At 48.3% G+C, this 27,373-nt stretch overlaps 8 protein-coding genes across 8 annotated transcripts; 3 read left to right on the forward strand and 5 right to left on the reverse strand.

The window, feature by feature from the left end:
* Positions 1-1,678: 1,678 nt before the first annotated feature.
* EDB91DRAFT_1163894 (uncharacterized protein) lies at positions 1,679-2,308 on the reverse strand. The gene is made up of 3 exons (XM_041319911.1): positions 2,053-2,308; positions 1,954-2,002; positions 1,679-1,889 (listed from the first exon to the last, which is right to left on the reverse strand). Exons 1-3 carry the CDS (start codon positions 2,199-2,201, stop codon positions 1,815-1,817), a joined length of 273 nt encoding a protein of 90 aa, XP_041171813.1. The 5' UTR covers positions 2,202-2,308; the 3' UTR covers positions 1,679-1,814.
* A 608-nt stretch (positions 2,309-2,916) lies between these two features.
* EDB91DRAFT_1163899 (uncharacterized protein) lies at positions 2,917-4,498 on the reverse strand (the record flags this gene model as incomplete). Its single annotated transcript, XM_041319912.1, has 5 exons — positions 4,105-4,498; positions 3,953-4,047; positions 3,626-3,893; positions 3,317-3,570; positions 2,917-3,264 (listed from the first exon to the last, which is right to left on the reverse strand). Coding segments are annotated over exons 1-5 (689 nt in total), but the record flags the coding sequence as incomplete, so codon positions are not given.
* A 2,733-nt stretch (positions 4,499-7,231) lies between these two features.
* On the reverse strand, positions 7,232-9,656 carry EDB91DRAFT_1163916 (uncharacterized protein). Its single transcript, XM_041319913.1, has 3 exons — positions 8,975-9,656; positions 8,637-8,923; positions 7,232-8,577 (listed from the first exon to the last, which is right to left on the reverse strand). Exons 1-3 carry the CDS (start codon positions 9,439-9,441, stop codon positions 7,373-7,375), a joined length of 1,959 nt encoding a protein of 652 aa, XP_041171815.1. The 5' UTR covers positions 9,442-9,656; the 3' UTR covers positions 7,232-7,372.
* A 2,411-nt stretch (positions 9,657-12,067) lies between these two features.
* Positions 12,068-13,002, forward strand: EDB91DRAFT_1061124 (uncharacterized protein; the record flags this gene model as incomplete). Its single annotated transcript, XM_041314405.1, has 3 exons — positions 12,068-12,142; positions 12,199-12,371; positions 12,429-13,002. The coding sequence occupies 3 exons, from the start codon at positions 12,068-12,070 to the stop codon at positions 13,000-13,002; spliced, it is 822 nt and encodes a 273-aa protein (XP_041171816.1).
* A 1,449-nt stretch (positions 13,003-14,451) lies between these two features.
* On the reverse strand, positions 14,452-15,795 carry EDB91DRAFT_891518 (uncharacterized protein). Its single transcript, XM_041328743.1, has 6 exons — positions 15,731-15,795; positions 15,589-15,667; positions 15,086-15,530; positions 15,022-15,029; positions 14,911-14,969; positions 14,452-14,857 (listed from the first exon to the last, which is right to left on the reverse strand). Exons 2-6 carry the CDS (start codon positions 15,611-15,613, stop codon positions 14,546-14,548), a joined length of 849 nt encoding a protein of 282 aa, XP_041171817.1. The 5' UTR covers positions 15,614-15,667; positions 15,731-15,795; the 3' UTR covers positions 14,452-14,545.
* Positions 15,796-16,786: 991 nt separating this feature from the next.
* EDB91DRAFT_1163949 (uncharacterized protein) lies at positions 16,787-18,382 on the forward strand. Its single transcript, XM_041319914.1, has 4 exons — positions 16,787-17,146; positions 17,204-17,298; positions 17,358-17,650; positions 17,918-18,382. The coding sequence occupies exons 1-4, from the start codon at positions 17,123-17,125 to the stop codon at positions 18,133-18,135; spliced, it is 630 nt and encodes a 209-aa protein (XP_041171818.1). The 5' UTR covers positions 16,787-17,122; the 3' UTR covers positions 18,136-18,382.
* A 30-nt stretch (positions 18,383-18,412) lies between these two features.
* On the forward strand, positions 18,413-19,769 carry EDB91DRAFT_891575 (uncharacterized protein). The gene is made up of 3 exons (XM_041328744.1): positions 18,413-19,238; positions 19,297-19,661; positions 19,712-19,769. The coding sequence occupies exons 1-2, from the start codon at positions 18,899-18,901 to the stop codon at positions 19,641-19,643; spliced, it is 687 nt and encodes a 228-aa protein (XP_041171819.1). The 5' UTR covers positions 18,413-18,898; the 3' UTR covers positions 19,644-19,661; positions 19,712-19,769.
* Positions 19,770-24,227: 4,458 nt separating this feature from the next.
* Positions 24,228-27,296, reverse strand: EDB91DRAFT_1208252 (uncharacterized protein). Its single transcript, XM_041320732.1, has 12 exons — positions 27,041-27,296; positions 26,856-26,980; positions 26,664-26,799; positions 26,509-26,609; positions 26,330-26,454; positions 26,211-26,278; positions 26,045-26,154; positions 25,694-25,992; positions 25,492-25,643; positions 25,002-25,443; positions 24,577-24,952; positions 24,228-24,524 (listed from the first exon to the last, which is right to left on the reverse strand). The coding sequence occupies exons 1-11, from the start codon at positions 27,180-27,182 to the stop codon at positions 24,652-24,654; spliced, it is 2,001 nt and encodes a 666-aa protein (XP_041171820.1). The 5' UTR covers positions 27,183-27,296; the 3' UTR covers positions 24,228-24,524; positions 24,577-24,651.
* Between the last annotated feature and the right edge of the window lie 77 nt (positions 27,297-27,373).

Below are 27,373 nucleotides of genomic sequence, written 5' to 3' on the forward strand. Positions count from 1 at the left end.
ATCGTGTTTGCGCTCCTCAGCTTCCTCGCTGGCGCCAATGCGTGTGTACAGTGTCCAGCCGCATTGAAGTTCAAGCCTGGTAATTTTCTCGTGCACCTATCCGATACCATCCCATACCCAGATCCGGTCACAGAGTGCTAGTGTGTCGCGCCCACACATCTTCGTTGAACAAAGTAACTAATAGGCTGGCAGTTACCAGAGTGCCAAGTTGAATGGCGGCGTACCAGTACCCTGTGGGTATTACACCGTAAGTGCTTTCTGGATATCGTGCAGCCCATTGTTCTCGGTTGACATGCCAGCGGTCATATCAGGATACCGGCAAGTTTGCAGGAGGGTATGAATATTGTCCATCTACAGCAACTGTGGCGAAACACTGCTCAACGTGATGTGAAGAGATGGGGGAGACGAGACACCCAACAGGAGGAGCAGTGTTCGTCTGCAGACAGCCGGGGTATGCCAGCAGATCAACATCTGTCACGAGAATGGCCGGATAGTCTTATCTTGCCTCGGCTGGTTTCATCCCAGCCCCCTGTTAGAACACACACACTCCCCCCCCGGGTGATGATAAGTACTTATAATCATCCCAGAAATCAGCCTATCAATATTAATGTTATTGTTGATGGTCCTCCTTCGCAATACCTTATACCTCACCATCTCACAGCGCGGAATCGTTGATTGATCCGAGAATCTTACGAGTGGGCTCATGGCACGTCTCTCCTTAGTCAGCTCGACCGACCGTTCTCGTCTCGTGATACTATATCTTAATGCCACTCCATCATCTTCTTCAACATAGCACCTGTCTTCACAGACGAAGCGTCTCTTTGTCCGAACCCGTGGCCATACGTCGTCTACGTAAAACTGCTACCGCGCGTATGGTACCTTGATGATGTTTGAACTCTTGAGCAGGTGTGGTGAATGGAATGAGCTCCGATATTTTACTGCAGATTGAAGACGGTCGAGGTGGGCTTGGGTTCAGGGGATATTGTAAGTGTCTTGCTCTAAGCTGCACAGGTGCATGTACTGGGCGTTTTTATGCTGCTTCGCCGCATTAACCTGCCTCGTTTTTTTAAAGACACGCATAACACACGCATAACACATTATAGGCTGTCCGCCTCCACACCCCCGATATCTGGCTGCTAGTGCTCAAGGCCCGTCGAATGTCACGACCGCTATCTATTTTCCAGGGAAACATGAATGATGTCCTGCTCCTCTTCTCCAACACATTGCATTGTAACCTGTCCGAGTGGTCACATTCTCATGAAACTAGAAAGCATTTATCTCCCCGTATCACCCTGGTCAACCATTTAACTCCTGCGGTGCGTGTGCATCGGATGCACAATTCAGCCGAAAGGTCTCGCGTCCCAAAGTGCTACCAGTTCTACACATTGCATTGTAACATGTCCGAGTGGTCACATTCTCATGAAACTGGAATGCATTTATCTCCCCGTGTCGCTCTGGTCATTCCTTTAACTCCTGTGTGCATCGGATGCACAATTCAGCCGAAAGGTCTCGCGTCCCAAAGTGCTACCAGTTCTGCAACGGTGCGGTTTTTTTTCGTCGGTAGCACAACGAAAATCCTGCTAATCAGGATGTTCAAAAACGCTTGGACCGCAAGACCGGAAGTACATTGGATAACCTAGCCACCCCATCTTCAGTTGCGGTTGCGAGACTAACGTTTCCAAGGTATTCATGTCTGGCGCATTTGTGATTTACGTGGTGGACTCGCAGATTAGTGAGCAATCCGTACACCCGGCTGTCCGCAAATGAATATCGCTCCTCCTGTATCCCGCCTCCCCCACCTCTTCACATCACGTTCACGAGCAGCGATCCTTCAACACATTTGCTGCACGCGGACAAGATTGATTCCCAGCTTGAATCTTCCCCTTCGCCTGATGCCATTGCCAGCATGTCAACCGAGAACAATGGACTGCACAATATCCAGAAAGCACTCACGGTGTAATTACAGTACACTGCTGATCCGTCGCTAGTCTTGCCATTGTAACTGCCGGCTTATCAGTTACTTTGTTCAATGAAGATGTGAGTGCGACGCACATGCAAAATGTGATCTTGTCGTCTACAAAGGTATCGAATATGTACATGTTAATACTGTCGACCTGCATTTTGGCTGGGCACTGTACACACGCATCAGTGCTAGCGAGGAAGCTAAGTAGCACAAATATGATTGAGCGGGAAGTAAACATAATGGATTTTGTGGAAGGGAATCAAGCAAAGTCATAGTAGCAGCAGGTGTTTTATAGGCTGAAACTTCCGGTGGGAACGTAAAGGCGTAGCTCACTTTCCTGCTGAGATGCTCTACTTTAGGCGAAAACAGTTCAGCCAAAATGCATGATATCTCCGCAGACTCTGTGAACGTCATGATGTGGCAAGTACTCAAAGAGATATGTGTGGCACGATGGTGCGAATGAATCTCCGGTTCCTGGGCGACCTTGATTTTGCGTTGCTCGTTAGATACGTGCACGTTCATCGGACGTTGTGACTTCCCAAACAACACTCTCCGTAATATGACTATCCTTGAATCGATGAAGCTCAGCACGGCCGTCCTATAGATGCTAAAATTCCTGCGCAACGTTCGAGTTTTGATCTTCCGACCAATCGTTTTTTTACATCCAACGTGACTGAGCGCAACATGATAGGTATCGATTCCAATATCGCTCACAACGATGTCTGAGGTCGCGGGCTCTCGCGTAGGTGAAGGTGTAATACATTAAAGTGGCTGAGAAAAGTGGTGGACAAAGAAGACAGATGTTGTTGAAGATAACGAACATGGCGCTTCCCGACCTGTACTTTATTTATTTAATCTCACGTGATCAGTCGCGAGTCGCGATCATGTAGGTGTGGTTGATGGTCATCAGATTCGTGTACGATACAAGTACAATGCTTATGCAATTTGCAAGGGTGAAGATCGCAATGCTAAAGGTGCGTATGAAGATGCAAGTGATGCGATATAAATGAAGAATAATGATAATGTCGTGTTCCAGTGAAGAGGTAATGCTTATGCTAATGATGATGCAATGAACAAAGTATGTGACAACGAAAAGAAGGATATCAAGTGAAGATGTCAATAGACATTGTATCCGCTCGTCGACGCGGGCTGGTTCATCGGGTACGTGGTGTTGTACTGGTACCTGCAGTTGTCAAAGTAGCCCGAGCCATTGTTCTGCAAAAACTCCTCGAGTACGTCTGGTTGGGAATAGTTCAGATCGTTTCCGGAGACGGGCTGGTACGAAAAGTTGGCATCGGAGAGGGGCTGGCACTGAAAATTGACATCGGGGACGGGCTGGTACTGAAAGTTGACATCGGGGAACAGCTCCGACTCATACTGCGGCATGTGGAAAGTGGAGAGATCGACGGGGACCGTCGGTGGCTGGAAGTGGTTGGAGGTGGGGATGGGGACCGGGAGCTGAGAGGGCTGATTATAAACGGAGGAGAAGCTGTCCGCTGAGAGATCGGGGAAGAGTTGCTCCCAGGAGAATTCGGCGACGTCGCACGAGAGTTGGGGGAGACTGGAGTCGCTACTCTCAGCGGGTGAGGGTGCGCAGCTGATGAGGCCTGCGAGCTCGGAAAAGGTTAGGGCATTGACATCCAGCAAAGCAGGAGTCTCTACCTCTGCCCTTATAGGTCGACGGGAGGGGTAAGGAGCGGTGGCGGACTGGCGAGCAGCTCTACCACCGTGATTGCGACGGACTTTGGGCTCGTAGCCGTGTGATTGCTTGCGGTGACGCGTCAAGGTACCCGGATCGGTAGTGGCAAACGCACACCCAGGGTGAGGGCATCTCTTGGAGCATTCGCGTGTGTGGGTCCTGATGTGCGTCTGCACGTTGGACTTTTGGAGGGTCTTGTAATCGCAGTCAGGGAAGGGGCATGCGTGCATACTGATGAAGATAGTAAATAGGTCAGGGATCATCTAATGTGGTAAGGGACGAGCGCTTACAGAGCCTCCTTGTTTTCATCGTGTGTGCGCATGTGTCTGGGAAGATCTGCCTTGCGGCTCACAGTCTTGTGGCACACAGGGCAATCAACAGGTGTCTGTGGAGAAGTTGTGATGAGTACAAGAGGGGTGAGGCAGGTAGGCTTAAAGCGTACATGAACACGGTTTGCAGCAGGCATCTTGTGATAGGGTTTGAGAGAAGAGAAGCGTTTATGGAAGATCTGCGAGATTGGATTAAATCCCTGGAGTAGACAAATAGCGTGTGTGTTGTGGCAAATCCACACATTTTGTGGACTTCTTTTAAAGCACCTAGCGTGCTATGGACATCGAGTACGATTGCTTTCTGCGGCGCGCATTTCTGCCTTTAAAGGCAAAAAGCGCGAAGCAATCGTGTGCGATGGTCTGAGCATAAGGGACGAGCCACTCGGTTAGCGGGGAAGGCAAAAGAGTTGGGAGAGGCCTTGATTGCCTCTCAACACTTTTCGTTTTTTTACCTTGTAAGGTAATTTTTGGTTCCCTTGTAGATTTCGGGATGAGTGGCTCAGTGCTCAGGCCATAGAACCGGGGAAGTGATACAGACCCATCACTGGAAGCTGAGTTAATCATCGACCTCAAGGGACGTCCAACAAAATCCAAGGTATTTGGGGATCCTATAGATTTTTATGCCAGTGATATTCTCCAGGAAAGCGTGTCCATCTGCATGAATGGATCTTTAGAAGACGGTGAAGAACAACAAGACAAAGTTAGTGAAACACCAGCAATGGAACATCGCTTACGTTATCAAAGGTTATCAAAGCTTGAGCGCTAATCATCATATGTACATAGCCAGCAAATGTACTGACATCTCCTACGATAATCTTGTTCACAGTAAACTAGAAGTGTTCTTATCAGCAGTACAACTTCGTTCTTGCAGACACATTCAGCTTTGCCTTTCTCCTGCTAGTCTGTTATGCAAGTGCTGCGTCAAATGCACCATGCACGGAAAGCGAAGCATCATGGAGTGATAACGCGTTCGTAAACAGATAAAGTGAAAGAAAGAAAACAACAAAAAAGGAGCCCAACTGCACAATTCCTAACAGTTCTCCCCTCTCCTTCGCCTTGAGTTTCTTGATCTCCAGCTCTACTACCCTGGCCTGGTTCTTGGCCGCCGAGGATTGGAGTTTCAAATTCAGCGACATCATCGCTGCCGTAGTAGACTCGTGTTGTGCTGTTTGCGTCGCTGAACGCAAGGAGTCGAGTTCGCTGGTGAGTTTATCAGCATCTGCCGTGAAGAAACACAACTAAAGAAGAAAGCAGAAGGGATAGGAAAACGCACCCCTACATTTCTCCAACGACCTCTCTGAACCTTGCGATTGTCCCATCTGCGTCTGCCACTACGTCTTCTAATAACCCTACTCTGACCTTCTCCCTCAGATCCTTCGCGCGCTCTAAAATATCATCTCGAAGCTCACGCTCGACTTGAACATGGTTCTCTTCGAGTTCGTCCGTGAGTTCCTTGAGGGCCTCGAGGTCTTCGATTGTGATGCGCTGTTCTTCGATTTTCTGGGGAGGAGGATGAGCAAGTTTGAAAAATGCAGAGGGTTTTTGTATGGAGGCCACATTTGTGGGCCGAGAATAAAAATGACATTCCAGGAGGGAAGGACGAAGAGACCGTCACGCCCGGCACCAGCAGGCCGAACGCGTCATTTTCACCTGACCCCGGTCGTGGTACTAAGCGCTTGAGTCAACCCAAGTTGCCGCTAAATAAGACTTTCTCAAGTTTCTGTTTACCTCGATGTTATACTTGCAGGATGCATTCGCCTGTTCATCTCCTGGTTGAGCCTTACAGTTAGGACGACCGTGTTTCGGACATATAAAAGTATCCTCTCTGTCCTCCCGCGATTGTTTCGATACTGTCAAGTCGTCATTGGCGGAAAAGAGAGAGCTTTTCGAGGACCGAGGTTAGCGACAACCGACCAGGAGAAGGAGACTCATGGGACCCTCGCGGTGCCGTTGCTTAAAGCTCCTTCACAAAGTGAAGGGTCGAATCAGCCAAGCATCTACAACATCGCCCATGACACCACGCCAACATATTCTGCGACTTCCAACATCTACACCACCGCTGGTGACACCCGTGACGCTGACACATGATGACGCGCCTAGCATGCACACCACTGTGGTTGTCACCGCGCCACCAGATACTGTGGTGACAGAACAGTCCCCTCTGACTCCCATTATACCCGGACAGATAAAGTGATACGGGAGGAAAGACACGTACGCATATCATAGTCTCGACTGTGTTGTCATTCTAATCCATACCCACAGTCAAGTTGGGCGTGAAGTCTATGAGGCTCCGAAAGGTCCTTGGACTGTTCAAAGTAAGCATGCTTGCGACAGAGCGAACAATGAGATTGAAAAAGAAGACACATCACTGTACGTGTGTGACCTCTGAGATCGGCGATACGGTTGCCTGCACGCATTCGTACCCGGTCTCGACTGGTGCAAGGATCATCTCTCTGCTTTTCACATTCAACTGCATTGCAGTCCCAGCTGCAGATCCCAACATTTCTTGACAATCTCCACTCCAGCGAACAGAGGACACACCTTTTGTGTGTCCTGTCCATTTACCGAGGACATCTATCAATATCCCATATCCTCGTCGTACCTTTTACTCCCGCCCACCACTTTCTTCCCGTCTGGTGACAACGCTATGGTGCATACTGCACCTTCTCTGTCCTTCCAATCGTCCCCTATCTGTTTCCCATTCTCCAAGTCCCATTGCCGCAGCGAGCCGTCGTCCGAACAAGTGATGATCCACTGTCCGTCAGGCAGGTGTACGACGCCCCGGACGCAGTCAATGTATCTTTCGAATTTCTGGTAGGGTTGTATCCATTCCGTCCCAGCAGTGGACGAGGACATAGGCTATTACCTGAGGATTGCAGGTAGCTCAATTTGTCCGCTAAAGTCTAGGCCATCACTCACAAGTAGGTGTTTTATCAGGACCCGTAGGGATGGATGACACACTGAGGTTGAACGATGTGTGAAAGTGAGCGTATCTGGTCGATTCAGAAGTCGAACTATGTTGTTTACTCGCCTTAGTCACAGATCACGCCACATACAGTGGCTATGGCTGTAGACCCAGAGTGGGAAAGACTGATTGCAGACCCAGGCCGGGCAAGACTGGTTGCAGACCCAGGCTGGGCGAGACTGGCTGTTTTGGTGTTGGTTGTTGAGCTCGAGACCGCTTGGCTTGACACGTCCGCCTTGCTGTGCTTCTAAGGTAGTAGACTGAGCAGATGGTGCGCCATTCAGGCGGGCCCTCGTTGAACACTATTGTGATTGCGCATAAAGATATCTCTGGTCGTGCGGTTGATACGTTCATGTGGAGAACTTCCCTACGTCATGAAGTATAGTCAAGATACATACGTCTAACCTTGTTACACATCAGTAAGCAAACCCCTCCCTTTTCACCTTCCCAACCACACCCTGCATAACCTCTCGCTCAAATCCTTCCGGGCCACAAACATACACACCATCTTGAGATTCAACTGTGAAGTTGGAAAGAATCGAAGAAGTGATCCGTCCAGAATGACGATGAAGCGACGCTGAAGCGGGCAAGGAGCTTTCGAATTGTTCAGTGCGCGAGAAGACATGAACGATCAATTTGATTTCGCGCGGAGCCAGTTTGACGGCATTGGAAAGAAGAGAGAGCATCACATCTGGCTCGCGCGTGGACAACAAAAGGGTGATTTCATACTCCGTGGAGCACGAGGACATGCCAGAGAGCATAGCGAGGAAAGGCGTTATTCCAATCCCGCCGGCTATCCAAAGGAGTTTCCTTGGCGCATTCTTGCATACAGATGCCTGTTCTTCCTCGCATGCAATAGCAACTTTAGCGCCCTCACCAGGGCCTGGGGGCTCGAGGGTGAAGTCTCCTGCTATTCCGACCAGCTTGACACTCAGCCCGAGCGGACGTGAGTCCTCAAGAGATTCAGGGCGGAGCGCTGCGAGTTTGTTGGCAATGTTAAATAGTGCCTCAGTAACGGCCCCACCGGGCTTCAGGCGCATTGTCAAGGAAAATGCTGTGCCTCCCCCATCCTCAACAGCAGCCCACGAGCTACATCGCGAAATGGTCCACGTCCTGATACGATCGTCGTTCAATGAATTCGGGTTATCGGCTGACATGTGCCTGTATGGCATTGCACCTAGAAAAGAGGTGAAATCAAGGATGGCAGCTTGGCCAGGGATGATATCAAGCTTGTGAGGATATTCAAATGTGAATGTGGCTAGATCGGAAGAGTGAAGTTCAATGCGGGACAGCGCGACGTGTACGACGTCTTCGGTGCTGAAGTATGTTGAAGAATTTTGTTCTTCTTTGAGCAGCTTCACAGGGGGTGCGTATATACTCCTTTGCGGCTCTGTGCCTTCGTGTTGACGGACGGGCAATGCGTCCTCGATAAAAATGTAACCCGTTATTTCAATCGTAGTGAGGGCATTCTGTGAAGGCATGATTTCTTGAGCAGGAGCGCCAACGAGGTTATGAGCGACGCCGGTAACATATAAGAGTGAGCCGTCCGTGAATGATGGGAATGTCAGAGAAGCAAGAGGTGTTACTTCGATATTTCCGAGCGATGACATTAATCGGTTGCCTGGGTATTTATAGAGAATTTGTAATCAATTAAGCATGTGAACACAACACAGTACTTACCTGAGTAATCAGGCAAGACGAGAGTACGCCCGTCGTTGCGTACGCGAACAAAACCAGGTCTCCCGCCGCGATGATTCATGCCGAGGTGAGATGGAAACCTCGGGGCATCTTCCCCAGAGGCCGAGTATGATGAACCTAGAAATGTGGTGTCGGATGAAAGGACGAAGGAGATGAGATCTAAGGGGAGACGGCCAGTTGGGGATAGGTTGATTTCTTGATGAGTAACTCGAGGTTTCGCATGTGGAAATGGAACAAGATTGCGGATCGTGATATATTTCGGGCAGTTTCTGTGGAGAGTCAGCACATAACCAAAGGCACGTTCGAGGAATCCAACGTACCCAAAAGCTTCGTTAACAGTTGTACGTATATTGAACAAAGTCCCTTGCTGTTCAATAGAGCTGACCGACCCTGCGAACTTGTTCCTGCGCCTCGTGGAGAACTCTACGCCGATACCAGCAATCAACATCTCTCTCGGCATCTCATTTGCACTCTCAGCATGATAGCCTACATTCGCCTTGAGCGGATCACCGTCCCAGACCTCTGCCCGCATCGACAATTGGTCATAGGTCTCGCTAGAAGCCCACCCGATCTCTCCATTTGGACCTGCAAGTACTGAAGACCAAGGACGACCCATCGAGTCGAGAGTGGTGACAGGAATAAATGGGAGGCGTGTCGAGTAGAAGATTCGGTGCTGCTCAGGCATCTCTCCGTCAATTTCGGTCCAGGTTTGGGATACGGCTTCATGGAATCCTAGTTTCTGCTGAAGTGCGAGTTCACCTTTGTGCCAGCCATTGAGAGTAGTCATTGTGAGTGGAAAATGCAATGGTAGGGATGGTTACAAATGCTGAAGAAGACGAGATGACGCCATTGGAACGACCACATGATCAGACTTGGTCACATGGCAAATATGAATTGCGCGTTGAATTGGCGGAGCAGGCGGGAATATTGAGTTGCAAACAAGCACAAGTTCGGGAAGTAGGATAACCATGCGGATTGCAGTGCAGTCGAGGGCAAAATGGAATTATCAACACTACAGGATACTGGAGCGACAAGCTGCAATGAAAATGTGGGGATGAAAATCGACGCATCAGAATCGCAAAAAACATAGTGAAGAAGATAAACTGGACCCGCAGCGGGTGAGCGACAAGCTCTTGCCTAACCTCAACTTAGTCTCAACCCGTAGTGGGCGAGTGTCGACTCGATATTCTGTTGACAGGCAGCATATACGCGGACATAGGACGTACGCCTATTACAGGATGCCTGTCGACAGAGAGGCGCATGCAACTAGTTTACCATTATGGTTCGAAACTGCAGCAGCTGAATCCGCTTGGGCAGTGACTGGTTTAAGACTGAGCGACTGGTCACTACATGAGGTTCGGCGATGCGAGATTGTGAAATGTACTACACGGGGAATACATAGCATGAAACTTACCTGACAGCTCCCTTAGCTTGAACACCGTGAATGTAGGATACGCCGGCGAGATGTGGTAGCAATTGAACAAAATGTTCAGCTGCGGCAGATGCCGAGTGCCTTGACTGTTGTTGATGTGCTCACTGCTCACTTGCTTCGTCTTCACCTCCAACAAATTTTTGGCCTCATGTCGATTCAAATACGCATTCAAAGGGGCTCAGACCGGATGAAACGAATTGAATGTCGTAGTACATCATGACGGATACAATGTAGTAGGTTTACCTGTTGTTTCTTTTGTGATCTGAATTCAAGCTAAATTCAGGCCAATGATTGTTGATATGAACAACCTACATATTAATTTATACCTTCTGTCGCTGGTTGGTATCAGTCCTCCCGCAGTGCTGCTCTATACAATATTAGGTGAAGTACGGGGTGCTCCTTGACGCGTACCAACCTCAATCCCCGCTGTCGTTGGGGACCGAAAAAAAAGAACTCTCTGGTGTCATTGTCAACACATCAATTCTTCTGGGGCTTCCTGTTCAACCCGGACTGCAGTGGGAACGTGCCCCGTTAACCAGGTGTGTACGTGGGCGCCAAGTATCTCTTTAGTAGCAGGCACGGTCGCACTTCTCCCCAATTGTTGCAACACTGGTAGGTGCTAGAAGACAAGTGCAATGGCGTATCAGGACCTGTGAAACCGACCCTTGGCATTACAAGTCATTCCTCGGAGTTCCGATGTCGATTTGGCTGACGCGCCCAATTAATCACAGTACTCTCACAGCGACACTAGTAATGTCACGCCAGTATTCCAGGCACTTCATTGTTATTTTAGCGCTTCGCTGCTCGTGCTTGTGTGCGTGAGCATTTGAATCGGCGCATCGGCGCGGTTGACTGGAACAGTCGTGTGAATTGGAATGTTTGGGCGGCCCGTCGAAGCACCAGAGGAAAACCAAGGAATGAGGGCATGTACAGGCACTATCATCGGAGCAAAACATTTGTTCATCTCAACAAGTTCTGACTCGCTGGTACTCTTCGCTTTGTTCGGGAAGCTAAGGTTCACATCCTTGATATGCGTTGCCCGGGAATATCGTGCTCCGGACTGTTACTCTGGTAAGACGAACAGCAGATGGGTCTACGATCAGTGTTCAGAGAGCCTCTTGCCACATGTTCTCTTTGACCTTCACACAGTGAGCTGCAGAGAAAACGAGAAAGTCGGTGTGTCAGTGGTGAATCTTGTCGAGATTCGAGAAAGTGTGTTCTCGAAGTGTTTCTTAGAGAGCAGAATGCGATGACTTAAATGATATTCAGATTGTTTAATTTTACGACTCATGCAGTGCCGTGGTCTGGGGGAGAGTGCTGCAAATGTATTTCGTCGGCATCGTAAGCCTGTGGACGTGTGACCGGACTGTTATTTGTGTGGCGCATCATTTCATGCTGTGGCTACTCGTATGATGATAGGATAAAAAAGCCTCATACAACCGCGCCGGGTAAGCACGCCATTCTTATTATCCTCTTGGAATGCGACACATGCTGACTCAAATCCATCTGGGGATTGGGCGCTAGCGGCCAGCGCATTCTTTCAAGGCAGCCGCTCTAGCTTGGTGCACATCGCCCACAGAACGACAGAATGGGCTAGATAGTCCCAGAAGTTGTACCCACAGCTGCGGTGCATCCTAGGATTACGTGTTCAGCTGTGTCTAGAATATGTTATCAAGGTTCGCTTTGTAGGCGTCGTGCGCACTGTATATGGAAACAAAGCTGTGTCGTCGTTGAGTCACCTCGATGAAGACATCGCTTTCCAGGGGCTTCCCACCTTCACCTGACCGACTCAATGGACCCGAGGCTTCTAAATGCTAGGATGGCGCCACTGTGTCCGCGATTGGGCGTGCCATTCTTGAGCATTAGGAGGGACTGTTTTAGCCTTAAAGCGCTGGCCAGATTCGTACCATATAACTATGGTAGCCTCTGACAGCCCTCCCAAATTCCAACTATTACCACCCATCCTCTGAATCCATATCTCATGGCGGACGACTCTCAGAACGGTATTGAGCATCATCCAGAATATTATCTTCGAGATGGCAACATCATCTTCCTGGTACGTTGCGATATCTTTCTTGCATCTCACGCGCCCTGACCGCCACATGTGCACAGGTGGAGAACACACTCTTTTGTGTTCATAGGCTATTCTTTGAGCGCGAATCCCAGTTTTTCATCGAGAAATTTGCACATGCTCCCCAGGATGGAATATCTGATGACAACGCGTTTCTGGTCGAAGGAGTAACAAGTGCCGACTTCGCGAAGCTCCTCTGGGTCTGGTATAGCCCGTAAGCTCCCAGGAAATTCATTCTCCTGCAGACATCGTCATTGACTTGAGGTCACAGGAAGTACAGACTGGACAATAAAACGTCAGAGCACTGGCTCGTCATACTCGAGCTCTCCACGAGGTGGAAGTTTCTGAGAATGAAGGAGCTGGCTGTCGACCAGCTCCAGAATCTCGAGATGGACCCCGTGGAGAAGATCGCCATTTATAACAAGTACGAGCTTGATAATTCGCTGCTTTTGCGTGAATACAAGCATCTTTGCACGCGGGAGGGCCGGATGTCGATCGAGGAGGGTGAGAAGGTCGGATTGCCCACTATCCTCGGTATACATCAGGCTCGCGAGCGTGCACTGATGAGTGCAGTGGCACAGGGATGTCGCAGCCCGACTTCCGCTGATGTAGATGACGAGGAACTGGAAAAGATATTGAAACATGTTTTCAATCTCAACATCAGTTCCAGTGCCAGATCACGACGTGGCGCAGGTGATCAGGTGCCGTCAGGAAACACTGACCGCCAGGGTGCGCAGTCACAAGGGCAACCAAACTCAGCCTTTACCAATAATATACCGCGGCCCGATGCAAGTTCGGTAAGTCGGGATCTTCCACCAAATAGAAGGTGTCACTTAACTGACTAAATATAGTCATCTCAAGACCTCGATAACCAGAATGATGCTGCAGGAATGGTATGTCGCAACTCACTAAACGTAAGTGATACTCAAGAAATATAGGATAGAACCAGATAAGTGGCGAATCGAGCGATGATCTGGTAGCTCGCCCAGGTGAAAGTTTGACTCGTGTTGGGGCCGCGAACGGAGTGATACCTCATATTTCCATTTCAACATTCATCGAGTTCGTGATAGTATTAATGGTGTTGGCTTATCTTATCTTTTGTGTATGAAGTTCTTGACATTGGCAGTTGGTTCGTTCCGTAGACTCAATGTGCCCAGCCACATTTGACTATCATATCATCGTGCGCATCGCCATTCCGGATCCAGACATGTGAGCGCACAGTTTGTAAGTTGTGATTCAATCGAAAGCTCGACGTACCAGAGCTCGCGCATGCACGTAGCCCCGTGTGGTCACACTGAATAACATCCTGGAATCGTTTGCATCCCGTCTTATTCTTCCGCGTAGGTTGGAACAAATCGTGCATGTATGCTTATCTTCTGTGAACGATCTGGGCTTCACGTATGGGGCTTGCTCGGAGAGTATTGGAAACGACTCACAATCTTCCAGTAAATCTCGCTAGGTACGTCACCGTTTTATAAATGTAACTGTAAGGAAACGAATCAATTCCTAGGTGACGGCTGTTCCTGCCCAACATGAAAAAAACCCCACCACCCGCCGATAACGCTGCTTTAAGCTATTTTCGCTGCGGGAATCTCGTACTTAGCTTCCCCATTTCGGATGTGACAATACGGAAGGTTGCGAATTGCACTATCGCAAGTGGTGTTCCGAGCCTCCGCTTTCCCTCAGTATATAATCACTTATATCTACATAATTGGTGCGTACCTGGATCCCATCCTGGGTTGTCCTTTGTGTCGTCAACTCTCCTGGTGCTCGAGATAATTTTTCTGTCCTTCCTCGGTTTATTGCGGCGGAACTTGGTATCTTCGTCTCTCTCGTCATCAGCGCCCTCCTCTTCGTGGTTTTGTAGCCGGCGCTTGAGTGACCGCTCGAGCTTTGAACCGTCAGAGGACCTGATCAAGAAGGTTTTGCAATTTGAATTGCTGGTCTATAATTAGCGGCGCCGGCGGAGGTACCGCATCAGAGCTGCGGACTGCATGGAGCTGAGCCTAGTTGAGCATATAATTTCAGTCCTAAGGCAGACGAGCACCAAGTTGAACAATCTGAAAAACCGGTACTAGTCCAAGACAACAGGAGGTCCAGGAGCGTGTAAGGGAGGCCACTGGTGCATCCGTAACCAGTCAATCAGTGACCAACTGCTCGTTAATGTCATGAAAAGTCCTGAAACTGCCGTGGTAGTCGGACCGGTCATCGTCGAGTCTATGTCCTGACTCTGCCTCAAATGAAAACAAGAATTGGTTCACCTTTCCCATGTTGGCGGTCAGCTTTATTCAAAGGTCTGACCGTGATATTCTGCAGAGGGAATTGACCATAATTGGTCCGTAAATGTGTACGAAACATGAATGATGACACATATGCTACACTCTGCATTTACAGGTAAAGATCTTCAGACCAAGTTTCAAATTTATTCACATCCCCAGTCAAGCTCTCAATTTTCTCCCTTGCTGAAGCGATGACCTTTCTGTGCAGTGGCAGACGCATAGGAACATCATGAAGGTGAGTCAATTTCTCGATGGCCACCGCTGCCTTGTCCGCATCTCCATCGACCTTGTCCGAGGCGATGAATTGCCGAACCTGGGAGCTGGGCAAGGTGGGATTGGCGTAAGCAGGGTGCTGGGAAGTTACGCGTTGGTTCTCTTTGAATATCTTGGTGCGGAATGGACCTGGCTCAATTATTGTGACCTTTGGAAAACAAATGGTTGGTAAGTCGTTAAAAATCAACCATCCCAGCTTACCTTTATGTTCCACGCAGGATCGAGCTCTTTTGCCAAGGACTCGCTCAGACCTTCCAGTGCTAAATAAATTGGGTAAGCACCTCCGCCCTCAAAAACATCGAGTATACCTACCAAATTTTCTAGCGCAATGCCATGAGATCATGACACAGCACGCCACATTACCAGGAACACTCACGATGCACTATAGAAACCACTCGCAGGGCCACCTACCAAACCCAACCTTGACGAGACCTGCAGTAGTCTCCCACCCATTGGCTTATTCACTTCTCGGAAAAACTTCACCGCTTCCTTGCTCACATACATAGCGCCCCAGAAATTTACGTCGAACATCTGACGGGCCTCTTCTTCGCTCACGGACTCCATCTCTCCTGTCACGCTTTGACCTGCATTATTAAACACAACGTCAATCCTTCCGAAAACTTCTTTCGCTCTCGCGAACGCAGCCGCGACACCCTCGCTCTTCGTCACGTCAAGCTGAATGACCAAGAGCTGGGAGGATGTGAACTGTGCTGAGAGATCTGATAAAGCATCAAGGTTGCGAAGGGTCGCTATGACTTTATCGCCCTTGTTAAGCAATAGTTCCGTAACTGATCTCCCGAACCCTGACGATGCGCCAGTAACTGAAGCATACGAGATATCAGCAATCATGACGAATTTACAGATTTCACTTTCACCCACTAAACCAAACCTTTGTGTCTGCCATATCTCCAGTAGGTACTTGCAGAGACGAAGAGGAATGAAAGGAAGCGTGAGATGTCTATCAGAGCGAATGCAAATGTAAAAATAGTATACATTAGCAATACGATTAGGTGATTCTCACGTATTGATGGTGTCAAGAACAGAATCGTCAATGTAGGAATTGGAAAACGGTTGATTCCAATCTCAGGGTCGTTTCCGAATCTTCGATAACCTGACACGGGAGTGAGTATGACGCAGATATGAATTGCGAATGGGACTCACCGCGTTGATGTAATCGTGAAATCCGTCCGTTCATCTGACCGGCGTTTGCATCAGAGCCCTGGACCTGCGATCTCTGCCCATGTAGGACAGAAGCCTTAGATTGAATGTGCAGCTCCACGTTGAGCTGACGAAAGAGAGCTGATCTGCGGGATGACACCAGTGTCCCGAGCCCTGTCTAGGGTACGGACGAAAAGTCGGACGGTTGTTATAAAAACACATGTGGCATATTTCTGGTGGTATAAGTCATTTGCTGGCCCTATGACATCTATCGTAGCGTAGAAGGTCAAGTTTAAGAATGGTCAAATAAATGCGAAGTTGGAGCTAAATTTTGCATCGGTGTTCGAACAGGCATACCTGCTTGAACCGCGGTGAACCCGCTGTTCGGTCTAGCTGGAGGCTGGACCTTGAACTGGACATCGAGACCAAACTGCGGCAGCACTATAAATACTACTGCTGTCAATTTTGGTCTGGGTTCAGAAGAAAGCGAGATTGCACGGGGTCAGGAATGAAACCCCCCCGTTCTGAGTGCTGATTGACCGTTACGACTCACATGGGAGGAGAGTAGCCTCCCGTAGGCAGACCCAATAGACGGAAGACAGTCGTTCCTTGAACTTCCTTCTCAGGTATGATGATTAGCGCTCATAGTTGATAACCCTCGATAACGTAAGCGATGTGTTTCACAAACTTGGTCTTGTTGTTCTTCACCGTCGTCCGAGTCTTCTGAAGTTCCGTTCATGGAGACGAACAATTAGCACGTACGGCGCACTATCCTGGATAATATCACTGGCATACAACTGGACAGCGTTCCCCGAAATTTTGTCGGGCATCCCTCGACGTGGATCAGCTCTGATGCTGTATCACTTCCCCGGTTCTATGGCCTGAGCACTGAGCCACTCATCCCGAAATCTACAAGGGAACCAAAAATTACCTTACAAGGTATAAAAACGAAAAGCGTTGAGAGGCAATCAAGGCCTCTCCCAGCTCTTTTGCCTTTCCCGTTAACCGAGTGGCTCGTCCCTTATGCTCAGACCATCGCACACGATTGCTTCGCGCTTTTTGCCTTTAAAGGCAGAAATGCGCGCCGCAGAAAAGCAATCGTACTCGATGTCCATAGCACGCCAGGTGCTTTAAAAGAAGCGCGCAAAATGTGTGGATTTGCCACAACACACGCGCTATTCATCCACTTCAGGGATTTAATTCAATCTCGCAGATCTTCCACAAACGCTTCTCTTCTCTCAAACCCTATCACAAGATGCCTGCTGCAAACCGTGTTCATGTACGCTTTAAGCCTACCTACCTCACCCCTCTTGTACTCATCACACCTTCCCCACAGATACCTGTCGATTGCCCTGTCTGCCACAAGACTGTAAGCCGCAAGGCAGATCTTTCTAGACACATGCGCATACACGATGGAAACAAGGAGGCCCTGTACGTGCTCGCCCCTTACCAGATCGGATGATCCCTGACCTATTTACTATCTTCATCAGTATGCACGCATGCCCCTTCCCTGACTGCGATTACAAGACCCTCCAAAAGTCCAACGTGCAGACGCACATCAGGACCCACACCCGCGAACGCTCCAAGATATGCCCTCACCCTGGGTGCGCGTTTGCCACCACCGATCCAGGTAGCTTGACGCGTCACCGCAAGCAACTGCACGGATACGAGCCCAAAGCCCGTCGCAACCACGGTGGTAGAGCTGCTCGCCAGTCCGCTGCCGCTCCTTACTCCCCCCCTCGACCCATGAAGGCAGACTTAGGAGACTCCTGCATCGTCGGATGTCAATGCCCTCACCTTTCCTGAGCTCGCAGGCCTCATCAGCTGCGCACCCTCACCTGCTGAGAGCAGCAACTCCAGTCTCCCCCAACTCTCGTGCGATGTCGCCGAGTTCTCTTGGGAGCAACTCTTCCCCAATCTCTCAGCAGACAGCTTCTCCTCCGTTTATAATCAACCCTCTCAGCTCCCATTCCCCATCCCTACCATCAACCACTTCCAGCCCGCGACGGTCCCCGTCGATCAATCTACTCTCCACATGCCGCAGTATGAGCCGGAGCTGATCTCCGATGTCGACTTCCAGTACCAGCCCGTCCCGATGCTAACTTTTCGTACCCGCCCGGAAACAATCTGAACTATTCCCAACCAGACGTATTCGAAGACTTTTTGCAGAACAATGGCTCGGGCTATTTTGACGGCTGCATGTACCAGTACAACACAACATACCCGATGACCCAGCCCTCGGTTTCGAGCGGACACCACGTTTATTGAATCATTCACTTTTTATCCTTTATTTCGTTGTCACATACATTGCATTATCATTGGCATCAGAATTACATCTTCACTGGAACACGACATTATCATTATTCTTCATTTATATCGCATCACTTGCATTCTTCATACGCACTTTTAGCATTGTGATCTTCACCCTTGTAAATTGCATAAGCATTTTGTATCATTAAACGAATCTCAATGATATTACTATCAAACCTCCAGTCACGACTGATCAGATTGATTGCATGTCTAACTTATCATTTGAGCTGTACCACTAATATGTAAGTAGATTCTGGGCGCTGAGCGTCTGTAGTAGTTCTACTCAATAATGAGTCTGTGCTTCCAGTTTATATCGACCAGTAATACTCCGTGATATGATGCTTTAATACAAACTACCCTCGCTCAGCGGGATTGCTGGGGAAGAGTTCATCGGAGATTAAAACATTCCAGCGAGGCGCTTCCCAACGATTGTCGTTTCTACATAGTTCCGACATCGAATGTGATCTTGCTCTTATTGAACCAGAGTAATACACGTGTAACGGTCTTCGAGCGCTAGGCGTCTTCGTGTTTCAGCCCCAAGGAAGATTTTTGTTTGTTTTCCAGGTCGTGAATAATTTTAGTCTCCAGAGTTAGCTTTGTCACCATCATCAGGCCTCCTGATCATGTCCGAGCCAAGCTTCTGCTTACTAGCCGTCCTTTATGGGGACGATTCAAGTTAAAAGCCAGCTAAGTAGTGCTACCGGCCTCATCAACACCAACCATGACCACATCTCCCTACACTATCATCGGGACGCCATTCAGCACCTTCACCCGATCTATCACACTCGCATTGACTTACAAGGGATTACCCTTCAATCAAGTTAGATGTGTTCCACATTCAGACACAGCCTATGACAACCATCCGTTCGGATTTCTACCCACACTAGTCATCCACGAAATTGATGGCAAACCAGTCAATCTGAAACTGCGCGAGAGCCCAGCGATCGCGCGCTTCATTGACAGGGTCGCACCAGAACCTAGCCTGCTCATCACCCCGGGCCATGGGAAGGCCCTCATCGAGGAACAGATGTGGGAGTTTGTTAGTCTTGCTAGTGCACATGGTAAACTTTAAATTTCAGTCAGACATGCGGTGTTGATAACGACTGATTTTATGCCTAGGTCTCCCTGCCGTTGAGAAAGGGGTCGTGAAACCCCGCGTAGCTGCCACCGACGCAGGCAACCTTACAGATTCTGAGATTCGCGAACAAATCAAACCAGGCGTGGAGCATCTTCAGAAATTTCTTCATCAAATGGAAGAACTAATGGCAGACGATGGCTATGTGTTCGGAAGCAAGCTGAGCTGGGCGGACTTCTTTTTGTTCCCGCTTCTTGCAGACCTGAAAGCAACCCCGGAGGGCGAGTTGCTTTCGCCCAGGTTGCTGAAATGGATGGAGGAAATGAACAAGTTGGAGGCAGTTCAGGTCACCACTCCGGGCACCTTGAGTGTTGGTGCGAGACCCCCTTAATCACCCAAGTTCAAGCAGGTATGATATTACTCTCTTTGGCAATCATTTTCCCACTGACTTGGAGACAGTGCAGCGTACTTGGACAGAGTCTTGTGAAGTCATCTTTCGATCTAAGTGTGATATGTAAAACTTATGTTGACATGTTGTAAATCTTTTAACCAGATATATAAGTCCTGAGATCTAGAAAGTGCATGCTCCTTCCTACCACTGCTTCATGTGTGAGGCCTCACTGTGATGAGTGGACTGCAAGATAGTGAGGACTTTACGATATCTGAGTACAGGCTGTGATACCATACGATGGCATGTAACTTTTACAATATTGCGGTTGCGCTTCCACGATGCAATATGCAACGTCACACTGTTATCTGTATATGGCTCATGCGCTACCGTCTTATACGAATGAAGGGAAGTGCATGCATAGTTCAATGCAACGACTCACTTTCACCGCGGAATGATTAATCCTCATACTTCTAAAGATCTATCACAAGTCCCCTGTCCCCCTAGAATTTCGCGGCATTCAGCCGTTTCTTTCGTGTGGCATCTCGTGCCCGCAGCCTATAGGAGTCATCTTGGGATTGACTTCGAAGTAGAGTACGTACGCTAGCATACATATGCACCCACGAAGTTTGCATCGCTTAGGTTAAACCGCTCACAGATACTATCATTCTGGGTAATCTGCAACTGGCATGTAATATGCAAAACACCTCAACGCGCTGCTCGACTCACTTCAAAAAAATTCAGGCATATGTAGACTACTTATAGATGATGTAAGTAGAATGAAAAGTGTTGCAGCTGCGAGAGATGAAATAGTGGTAATTTGTAACCATGCAGGAACATAATCATCCAGATCCCATAGATCCTACATATATATTCACAAAGTTATACCTGAAGCATAACAATCACCTCGTCAGGACGTTTTATTGCCTCATTTCGTATCTAAAAAGTAAGGGAGAACGGTATGGGGGAAGGGGTGGGAGACGGGTATTCCGCGTAGCGCACATGGTGTCGGTAGGCCTCGCCAGCGTCAGCTGGCGAAGGTTAGATACGGTTATTTCGCTAAGGTGGCTGAAAAAAGCATCCCACGTGGTTCTGTCAACCGGAGTTTGAATTTCCGAAAACCATTGTCCCCTACTATACGAGCTCACTGTCCAAAATTGGGAATTTGTAAAAATTGAGCCACAATGGGATGCACCAAGCAAATAGAAAAATGTGAAAAATGCGAAAATGCGAAAATAGAAAGATGGGATTGGCAGGTGCTCACTGGCCCTCCATTTTGCACAACAACAATGATTTTATGTGTACTGTAACTGTGATACATGATGATAAATAGTAAAAATTGAAGGACAAAGGGATTTTGGGATTTTTTTGGGGAAAAGAGAAAAGAGAATACCAAGCCAGTAGAAAAATGTGAAAAATGCGAAAATATAAAAATGGCAAAAATTGGCAATGGGTAAACAGGAGAATGGAAAGATGGAGAATGGAGAAATGGTAGGCAACAGCAGGACTGGAGAACAATGGGAGAATGTGGGGAGAATGGGAGGATGAGAGGACAGGACAACAGGAGGACAACAGGATGGGAGGACAACAGGAGGACAATGGGAGGATGGGAGATGGGAGGACAGGACAACAGGACATGGGACAATGGACATGGGACATGGGTCATGGAACAATGGGACATGGAACAACGGGACACGGGACATGGGACACGGGACACAGGACACAGGACATGGGACAATAGGACATGGGACAATGGGACAGTGGGACACGGGACAATGGGACATGGGACAACAGGACAACAGGACAACAGGACAATGGGACACGGGACAACGGGACAAACAACAGGACAACAGGACAACAGGACAGTGGGACAGTGGGACACAGAACCATGGGACATGGGACACAGGACACGGGACACAGGACATGGGAGATAGGAAATCAAATAATTGGGAGGAAGTGTATGAGTCAATAGCATGACACAAACAGTTTGACTGAAGGTTACCTGGGACACTGGCTTGCATCCCGCTGGCCGAGGCATGAGGCCATGGGATCGCAAGCCAGTGTCCCAGGTAACCTTCAGTCAAACTGTTTGTGCAACATCCCATAACTAAAACAAAACTATATAATGTAAGAAATTATTGATTTGTTATAATTAAATAATATGTAGACACAGTGAGACAAGGCACCAAAGGTGCCTCCAGCAGAGCACGAAGTGCTCTGCTTGCTTCCTGTGCCGAAGGCACAACGGGCTTGGGCTAGTCATAATATTATGGGAGACCGGTTTTGTGGCTGTGTGTGGGAGACGCGTAGCTCGCTAAAGGCCACATGGGAACGCTTAGCTCGCTTAACCTCGATTTAGAAATTTCGCGTGGTTCTGTCAATGTTATGACCAACATCCCTTAACCTAACTAGTAGGTGTCTGGAGATTGTATCACACCACAGGACTCGTCTGAAGAGGATAAAGCAAGGATAGATTTGAGAGGGAACGTCTAGGCCTACGATGACGTAAGAACGAAGAGGTTAAGTCTAAGGAGTACTACTGACTACAACCTAAACTATATACTACTCTCTAAGCGGAGATATCTGAGTATGAAAGGTAGTGATATATCTATATAAGATCATAACATTGCGCCTAGGGTTCAGGGCGTCTTATCAACCAATCAACTACAAGAAAGGGTCCATAAGGTTTAGGGGTATCGGTGATTAAGCAGGGTTCTCAGGGACTGCTTCTATTCAGGGTAAGCAGAGATTTAAGAAGGGTGAGAGAGTTCTGTGACAAGAAGTCTCAAGCGGTGATTAAGGATCTTGATAAGAGATAGGATCTGGAGATGTATCGGGTGCGATCAGATCTAAGGGTTTCTCCAGGGTCTTCGGTAATGAGCATGCTTCTCTATGAGTGGCGCTTCTGTGATAGGGTTCAAGGGTTTAGCTGTGACTGTGCAACAGGTTCTAATGTAAGGGGTTCGGTGAATGACAGAGGTAACTCTTAACATGTCATGTGTGGGAAGTGAAGGTCTGCAATGTGAAGGGATGATGACTCTTCGAGAGATAGCTCATAAAGGACTCTCGGTTATGGTTTGATCATAGAGGCATGTAGATGCTTATGATGTAACCCGTTGCCTAATCGTAGGACTTCTAAGGATGTGATGAGTTCGTATGTCTAGGGTTACAGATATAGATGGATGACGTTGATATAGTATAGATGTGAAGTGAAGATAGTGATCGTTAATCGGTTATCCATCTTATCTTATCAGGGATCTATCTAATCTAATCTTATCGGATAAGGTGACTTAGGGTTTGATAATCGAAATTTAGATGCAGTTGGTAACATTCATGACAGTCAATCGGAGTTTCAATTTCAAAAAAACCGTTCTCCCTTACTATACGACCTCACTGTCCAAAATTGGTTAAGCCACAACAAGGGGAGGAACACCAAGCAAATAGAAAAATGTGAAAACAACAATGATGTATATATGTACTGTAATTCTGTATACATAAAAATGCGAAAATATAAAGATAGGAAAAATGGGCAATGGGTAAACATGGGAATGGGAAGGTGGAGAATGGAGAAATGGGAGGAGGAGGACGGGAGGATGGGAGAATGGGAGAACAGGAGAACGGGAGAACGGGAGATAGGAAAGCAGAAAATAGGACAGAGACACGGGAGAATTTTTTGGGAAGGGCAAGAGTCAACAGCAAGACACAAACAGTGAGACTGAAGTTTACCTGGGACACTGGCTTGCAATCCCGTGGCCTCGTACCTCGGCCAGCGGGATGCAAGCCAGTGTCCCAGGTAAACTTCAGTCTCACTGTTTGTGTCTTGCTGTTGACTCTTGCCCTTCCCAAAAAATTCTCCCGTGTCCTCTGTCCTCAGAACTAAAATAAAAGTATATAGTATTTTGTAAATGTAATATGTAGACATGTGCCGAAGGCACAACGGGTGTGGGCTAGTGCGAGTATCTTAGAGGATGTTGGGCAATCATTAATAATCCTACTCAAGCATGTGTGTCGGTGATGGAAACTGACTTGCGTGTGAAATAATCTCCCATGGTAGAATTTCGATGTTAGGTTGATTTGAGAGTGATTGTCGGATAAGAGGCTCCCTTCTCACAATTGGATACCAGCTGAAGTAGACTCGGAATATTGTACCGGGACCTAATTAGTTTTTAAACCTTGAAAGTTCGAGGAGGTGAATTTGACCCCTTCGGGCTCTGTCCATTTGAGCCTCTATAGATTTCGCCGAGTCCTAATAATGACGGTGCCAACGCACGGTGAAGTTTGAGCATCCTACGAGCTATCCACAGAGACCTCAGACCAGTGAGTAATACACAAACAGTTGGTACTCTTCGCACAGGCATCTTAACATGCTCACTAGTTTGAAGGATGTTCCCATTCTGGCAAGAACCAAGGGAGATGGACTGAACATATAGCATCGACAGCCGAGACTACCTGTCTCGTTATTGCATTTACACATGATTTGTTGCCTCTGCAGAATACGGATGGATCATGATAAATACAAGAACAGAGTGCAGAGTGCAGAGGACTGTGCTGGTCACTTTCGAGAACTATCACGGATCAGCTTTTGATCCGTCAACTTACCGTGTTTCCACATCTCACCGGTTCGATACCTAACGTGCACAACTCATTAGAAAAGTCGACGCGGTGTTCCAGGGTACTCTGGTCTGAGTGTACTTGCAAGATAGCAACAGCTTCAAGTGAAGGACTTCGTCGGAAGCAGGGAAGAAACGGTGTATCTGCATCGTCTTGATAGTCAATCGTATAGCCAAAGTGGCGTGAACCTCAACAAAGGACATAAATTCAAAACAGTTGGAGACTATCGCTCCAGAGTGTGCACACTGTAGTTGACGATGATCATTCGAATAGCTGTCACACCGCATGTCAGCAACGCCGTACTTCCGAGTAAAACTACGCTCACCTCGATGTCTGCAACTGAAATACTTAGACATGCAATAATGTAAGCAAAGGAAGAAAAACGTGGCAAAAATGAGTCTCAATCAATTTCAATCACGTCGTCGTCTATCTTGTCATCCTTGCCACTTAACATGAGCAGCCCGTCCTCCTCTAACCTCCTCCTCTTGCTGGGACTCGCAATATCCGGTATTGCTGGTGCGCCATTCGTATCCTTCTTCGCGCGTTTGGCAGATGGCTCGACTTCCGCAATCTCGTCATCTGGAGCAGACCGTTTGCGAGATGGTGCAGGAGGGGGGGTCAACTGCCGCTTCTCGAGGCGAGGAGGCGAAGGCAGTGGCGACGGAAGTATGTACGCTGGACCATCAGAAGGATGATTAGGTCTGCGGCGCATGTTAACCAAAGGCTCAGCAGAAAATCCATGTCACTTACGGTAGTACACTCAGTGCGACTACAATCGTACCCCACTCCTCATCTTCATCCACGATCGTCAAGAACTTACCTCTCCCAACGTTCAAACTCTCCAGTGTCCGGTCAAGATTATCGTCCCAATCGGGGTCACTGAGGACGCGCTTGTCTTCGTAAACGCTAACCTCCCTTTTCTCATCACCGAGTATGCCGTCTACAAGTTCACCTAATGTTACACAAGCAGGGTCGCACAAAACTTTGGTGTAGGTGTCTCGGCAGACGCCGCATTTAGGATTCGGTGCGCACATAGTACTTGTGCTGAGAGGGTTGGTTGGCTTGAACTGCACGTGGACATTACGAAGTTGTGCGTATGACTTGCGGAGGAGGTGGACTGCTTGTAAAACTATGAGGCCGGAGATGATGGCGTTGGTAGTGGCAATTGCGGGAATAATGTTTCCTGCCATTTCTAGGGAGATATGAGTGGCGAAAGAGAGTCAAAGACATAGAAACAGACCTTTGACTTCCCAGCGTGTCTTGCGATCGATGTAGTATGCCGCAGAACGAAGATTTGCAGCAGCAGTAACGAAATCGAGCGTATCATCATCATCTTTGTCGAAAGAAATCGTATCTTCACCTTTGCGAAGCCGTTCGGCAAGTCGATTTGTACTACAACTCTCGTTTAGGAAGCTAATTAATTAGATGATACCTGTGCCAACCTTGATATGAAAAGCTCCAAGGTATCGTGCAAACTGAGTGCCCGTTGATCTCGTAGTCCCGAAACTCCATTCAATGAACTAGATGACGAGGACGTCGAAGGGGTCTTTCCGTTCGCATGACCGTTCGCTGGCTGGAAGTGGATGACCTGTGCACTCCCGGTAGTCGCGCTCGAATTCGAAGGTCGTTGTATGACAAATCTCCCTTCCTGGATAGCATGGAAATCAAGAGGCGTTGGCGCTGCACGTGAGCGCCACATGTCAGACATTGATAACAGGTTGAGGATGTCCGAGTGGAAAACCTGTAGGGCATCAATACTTCAGACAGTTTTTGGACACGGTTTAAAATAAGACCTTCTTGAAGACACGTTCAGCCACATCCTCCGTTGTCTGCATTGAGCGGAGTGCACTCCGGACTGCTTTATATGCGAGCGCCTCTTTGCGTAAAGCGGCGATTTCTTCGGCTGTGTAAAATGTTCCCTTAGCGATACAATCAGAGCCTCGTGGACGCAAAAGCTACCGTTTTCTCCTTGCTTTTCCGCTTCATCGAGTTCGCCTGTGCCATCTTCGTCCTCACCAAATAGTTGCCTAATATCACATTACAGCATCTGCTCACCAAAAACACATTAAAAAACTTACGGTAGTAGGTAGCTCTTCGCCCAGACAATGCAATGGATAGGTTGAGACGGTGTAGACCGGATCGTGCACACTGGGAAAGTCGTCGGGGTAGGTTTTGGCACACAGTCAAAGCATTCTGTGCGATCCTAGATAATAAATTCTTCAATAAAGAAAGCCGCGCAGCCTGAAATGTCCTATACCTTGAGCAAAGGTTGCACTTGGCCAAGGTACCCGGCAGTGCCAGACTCGACTAGAGGAACACCAGTAGCCATGCACATCTTATTAACATGTCTTCGCGCATCTGGAATGCGATTCTGTCAAGCTACGTTGAATCTGAGTCGTCGTTTATCTTTACCGAGATTGTCTAGTGCGTTCAGAACGATATCGAAACCACTGAACCATTCAATGTCGAACTGAGCTTCCTTTATGTTTGCATGAATGGGATAAATGTTGACGCTGGGGTTGAAAGCACCAGCAGTTTGGGCTGCTACCTTGCGGTAGGATGGTATGTTACCTCGGAACAAGATCTGTCATGTTAGTGGCTTACCGTGGCTTTGCTGTGTTTGATATCTTTCTTTTTGAACAGAAATTGCCTATTCAGGTTTGAAAGGTCTATGGTGTCTAGGTCAAGAAGGGTTATGTGGCCGAAGCCAGTCAAGACGATATTCTTCACTGTTGCATATGATATCATAATCACGGAATATGATGGAAATATGTTCTTCAAAAACTCACGAAGTTCGCATCCTATTCCTCCTGCCCCAACCAGTAAAACTTTCGTCTCAGACAGCCTCCCACAAAGCTCGGGACCCAAGATGGCTTGTGCATGGGTAGATCGAGAAGTCTCGCGAGCGCCGTTGATAGTAGAGGTTGTCATTGTACTGGATGTAGTTAAGTATGGTTTCCTCGAAAAGGGCCTCGGAAACGGTGACCTGTGCACTGCTTGGCTCCAGGCTAACGACTGAAAGAAATCAAAGACAAGACAGCGCCGAAAAGGCAGAGGCGTGACACAATATTTCTTGGTCACGCGTCGGTCGTCACGCGTTTGGGGGGTGTCACACCGCTCCT

This window comes from Suillus paluster, assembly GCF_016628075.1.
Source record: "Suillus paluster strain FC165 chromosome Unknown EDB91scaffold_94, whole genome shotgun sequence".
In the NCBI taxonomy this organism is placed as follows: Eukaryota; Fungi; Basidiomycota; class Agaricomycetes; order Boletales; family Suillaceae; genus Suillus; species Suillus paluster.